This window comes from Coffea arabica, chromosome 4c (assembly GCF_036785885.1).
Source record: "Coffea arabica cultivar ET-39 chromosome 4c, Coffea Arabica ET-39 HiFi, whole genome shotgun sequence".
Classification (NCBI taxonomy): Eukaryota; Viridiplantae; Streptophyta; class Magnoliopsida; order Gentianales; family Rubiaceae; genus Coffea; species Coffea arabica.
The window spans coordinates 48317748-48323056 of NC_092316.1; the positions used below are offsets into that span (position 1 = coordinate 48317748).

Sequence of the window (5309 nt, forward strand, 5' to 3'; positions counted from 1 at the left end):
ATGGATTGCAGCAAATTGGCAGCAGATGGGACCCCTGAGTTAGGAATGGAGTTCAACAGCGAAGAGGATGCGTACCAGTTTTACAACAAATATGCCTTTAAAATGGATTTTAGTGTACGTAAAAACTATCTGAATAAAGACAAAGATGGCGTGACCACGTCTAGGAGATATAGTTGCTGCAAGGAAGGTGTAAAGCGCAAGTACGAAGGTGATGTGATGCCAAAGAGGACACGAGCGCCGACGAAAACAAGGTGTGGAGCTAAAATGGTTATCGTGTTGTTTAGAGGAACAATGAAGTACCGTGTGCATGACCTTGTCTTAGAGCATAACCATGAGTTGCACATTGCTCAATGTGCACACATGATGCCATCACAAAGAAAAGTGAGCGAGACTCAAGGATTCCAAGCTGAAATAAGCGAGGACGCTGGACTTTCATTGAAACAGAGTCATGAGCTTATGGGAAAGGAGGCAGGTGGGATGGGAAATGTGGGATATACTCGGGAAGACCTGAAACGATATCTTCGTACTCGACGGGAAAGGAGTTTGAAATATGGAGAAGCAGGTAGCATGCTGAATTATTTTCAAGAGCAAACACTCGAGAATCCATCGTTTTTTCATGCCGTACAGCTGGACTGTGAAGAGCAGATAACGAATATCTTTTGGGCTGATGCAGGAATGTTAATTGACTACAAATTTTTTGGAGACGTAGTCACATTCGACACAACCTACAAAACAAATAAAGAATACCGGCCACTTGGAGTGTTTGTGGGGTTTAACCAACATAGGCAAATTGTGATATTCGATGCTGCTCTTATGTATGATGAGACTATAGATTCTTTCAAATGGGTGTTTGGTACATTTCTAGAAGCAATGTGCGGAAAGCGTCCAAGTACCATACTAACCGACCAAGATCATGCCATGGCAGCCGCTCTTTCAGTTGTTATGCCTGAAACATTTCACGGTCTATGTACGTTTCACATAAGGCGTAATTTTATGAAACATTTTGGCAATCACTACAAGGAAAATAGTGATCTTCCATACATGTTTGGTGCATGCATGTATGAGTTTGAAAAAGTGGAACAATTCAATAGGGTGTGGGAGGCGATGGTGAAGAAACACAATCTTGAAAATAATGAATGGCTCTCCGGGTTGTATAGAATTCGTGATAAATGGGCAAGGTGCATGATGAAAGAAAGATGGACCGCGGGAATGCGAAGCACCCAACTTAGCGAAAGCCTAAATGCAGCAATTAAAAATCATTTGAAACTGGATCATAACCTTGTGCAGTTCTTTAGACATTTCAATCGGGTGGTTGATGAAAAGAGACATAATGAACTGATCGCAGAATATGAAATGAGGCAAAAACTCTCCATGGTCGGGTTAAGGCAAACACCTATGCTTGTGCATGCATCAGAGACGTATTCACCAACCGTATTTGTTGCATTCTAAAATGAATATGGCGAGTCAACAGCTATGGTTATATTGAGACAGCAAGATGCAGCGATGATTGTGGAGTTTGCGGTCATGAGGTATGATGGAGGACCTGAAAGAATAGTGGTATTCAATCGAAATGATCTAAGTGTACGTTGTAGTTGCAAAAAATACGAGAATGAAGGCATTTTATGTGGGCACGCGTTGAAGGTGTTTGATACTGTGGGCATAAAAATAATTCCTCCTGAATACATTAAGAGGCGATGGACAAAAAGAGCTCGGGCTGGAGACTGTTTTGATCGGCGAAGATGGGAAGTTGTGGTTGATCCTAAAATAATGATTTCAACTCGTTATCGGGAGCTCGCTCCATCCATGATTAAGATCGCAACTCAAGCAGCAATGTCGGAGGACACCAGCAAAGTAGCAATCACTGTCATATCCGATTTGGCAAAGAGAGTTGAGCTCCTCCTCTCAGAAAGTGAAGAACAACCTTTGCAAAATAAAAAAAATCTGAATATGGAGGAACGGGATAAAATTGAAATTGGGAATGAAATGGGGGAGGCAGTAGTCGCAAGAGGCATTAAAAAACGAGGTGGTGGGAAGAAAAGTAGAGTGATGCGAAGTTGGATCGATAAATTTGACAGAGTAAAAAGAAAATCTAGATTATCAAGGACTACACAGACTACGGTATGGATCAAATTTTGGTACTCGGGGAACATTTATGCTAAAACTAAGTTATCGTTATGCTATTAACTAAAGTTTAGGTATCATTCATTATGAAATAATATTATTGCCGTGTCAATACTGTAGGCCTCAGAATCGGAGCCGACATCGGTTTCATATGAGGAATACATGTTTATGGGATGTCGTTCATCTACTGACTCTGTTTCGGTTAGTATAAAACGGACATGACTGTTGCTTTTATTTGGATGTTTCTAACAGCATAAATAGTTACATTGATCTTACATTGTGTGATAATGTTGTTACGGCTGTCATCCCTCCTGATATACCTATTTTGTTTGTCTTATACAATGATTTGGTCCATACGAAACTCGTAGACGCATTCAATGAGCCAGACAGTGAATGGCCCTCCAAACGCTATTGCTCCGAATATCGATGAAAGTGAAACGGTATGTATATATTCAGTAGTTAAAATAAAGACCTTCTTATTCGTGTAGTAGAGCTACCTTTTTTTTAGGGTTAATATCAGAAACCTCCCTTGAGATTTCTTCTAATCACACCTAGAACCCCTCATGTTTTCGAAATCACACTTAGCACCCCTGGAATGACAACTTTGGTATCATTGTCCGCCCCTCATTATTTTTGTTCCACTTTTACCCTCCTTATGAACTCTATTTATGTAACTCACATCCCTCCACGCAAAGGTAACACTACAAAATCGTTCTTAAGCAGTGTAACATGTTTTGAACATTTTGTAATTTTATGTAAGCTTGTTGTACATCTTTATAATAGATTGCATTTCTGTTATTAAGTTTTACAAATAATTCACATAAAGTTACACATTGTTTAAAAAATGTTACATTGATCTGAACGGTGATAAAAAAAAAATGTGACTATGGATTGTCATAATGGCAGCAATAGTTTCAATATGTGATTGTAGTTGTAAATCAACTTGCTCTTCCATTTTTATGAAAATGAGGTCGTATAAATAGTTTTTTGTGCATTCTAGTCGAATGGAGTTTGTAAGTTATTAATATTGCGATACCCTATTATCAAGTAAAAATGGATTGCTAATGCTATATACTCGTGAATTCCCATCATCTTTAAACTACTTTTAGATTATGTTATTATTCACTTAGAAATTGCAATTTTGGCAATGGCACTATGTCCATTGCCAAAAGTCAACATCACTGGAAACTCTATAGCTATTTAATATTAGGGAGTGGGATAGGAACAATTGTTAGATCAACCATCCCTAAATCGTGTAACATTTTTTGAACATTTTGTAATTTTATGTAAATTTCTTGTACATCGTTACAATAGAAGTCTGATAAGTTGTTATTGTACATATGAGTCCAATATGTAATAATCGTATTTGTGTTGATAAATTTTACAAATAGTTCAATTAGAATTACACTTTGTACAAAAAATATTACATAATTACATAATAGTTTTACATAATTTAGGGAAAACCTCAAGGGAGGTTTTCGAAATTAACTCTACATAAATAGAGTTCACAAGGAGGGTAAAAGTGGAACAAAAATAATGAGGGGCGGACAATGATACCAAAGTTGTCATTCCAGGGGTGCTATGTGTGATTTCGAAAACATGAGGGGTTCTAGGTGTGATTAGAAGAAACCTCAAGGGAGGTTTCTGATATTAACCCTTTTTTTATAGTATTGTAATGGTGGGCATGGTGGGCACCCGAAAGCTGTCAAATCATGCAAATTATGTAGTTAACGTATGCTCGCTTTAATAACATATTATTTTTTATTATTCGAAGGTTCACCGTTTGGCTAATCAGGGGCCTCCTACAAGTGTCCCTACAGAATGGATGCATCCCAGATTTTCTATTTTTTCCAAGTATAACTCTGTCAGAGATGTCTTAATGGTCTGATATATCATTTTCATTATAATGTCTAGTCCAATTTAACTTTATAAGTGAGCAATATAGGCATTGGTAATGATTTGTTGACAGTCGATTACTTATACTATGTAATGTAGGAGGAGCGTGCAGCACTTTTAACACACTGTGATGTTGATGCATATCATGTATTTGCACCTTCACCCCAGGTGATAAACTTTTATCGTTGCAGCACATATTTATGTACTGTTGTTAATTGGAGACTTGGACATCGTATATCATTAATCGTATGTTTCATTAATAATATTGCTGATTCACCATCGTTACGCATTTCAGGGAAGAAATAACACCCAGGGATTGCAACTTCGCGTTGACGTCGCCTCCCCCGATAATGAGATTGATGAATGATGTGTAACTATATTTTTTGAACGAGACATTAAGTGGTTGTCCCAACTTAGGAATACTGCATATGTACGTGTTACAAGCAGTTAATAGGGTGTTACAACTTATTGACGAGGTTGTACAGGCACCATTGATATTTCACTCTTTTCAAATTTAGACAAGTGGATTACAATTGTAATCACATCTAGTGGTACTAATCATCAATAGTTTGTATTGGGTTATATAAAATTGTTAGGAAATTATAAAGTTGGTAGAAAATTGAAGTAACAATTTTACAATAGAATTGAACGTGTTTTTTGTGATCGGATATTTTTCACTAAATCGACCATAACAGTTGAATGGCTGTCGTGATATGTATACCATTCTACTACATTCAATTGCATACCTTAATAACATATTTATTGGCATAGATCGCACCGCCAAAGGTACGATGTATAAGATAACACAGTCTAAAGTATAAATTGTCTTGATTTTGTTACGATGCTAAATTCGAATTATTATTGGGCTATTTTTATTAAAATATTATCATTTAGGCCATTTGTTTTGTATCGATTGACGAATTTAGCGCCCCATTGACATGATGTATCACAGGCACATCAATTGGTATTACAAGGATTAGGTACAAGTTTTTAGGTTAATTGAATTATGGTCAAGCCAGGTCACGACCACATGTTGGTAATAGGTGCGCATAAGAAAATGATTCCTTGGAGAATTAATTTGTAACGTTAAAACGAAGTTTTACAATGTCACAAAAAGGAAGAACGAACAGTACACAATGGGTTACAACCAGTAAGGGATATGTTACTGTTGCGTTACAACTAGTTACGACTGTTTAACAGGCATCACTAATATCCAAATATGGTAAGCAATTTGTGGGAGTAGAGATTATAATGAGTATAGTTTTATCGCTACCCTGATGAACATTGGACTA

General features: G+C 37.1%; 1 protein-coding gene across 1 annotated transcript; it reads left to right on the forward strand.

Moving 5' to 3' along the window:
* LOC113739245 (protein FAR1-RELATED SEQUENCE 5-like) lies at positions 1-1449 on the forward strand. The gene has a single exon (XM_027266475.2). The coding sequence runs from the start codon at positions 1-3 to the stop codon at positions 1447-1449; it is 1449 nt and encodes a 482-aa protein (XP_027122276.2).
* The last annotated feature ends 3860 nt before the right edge of the window (positions 1450-5309 follow it).

What these genes read in the sequence shown, in the direction of transcription:
- LOC113739245 (XM_027266475.2), top strand. Translation starts at nt 1, where the DNA reads ATGGATTGCAGCAAATTGGCAGCAGATGGGACCCCTGAGTTAGGAATG.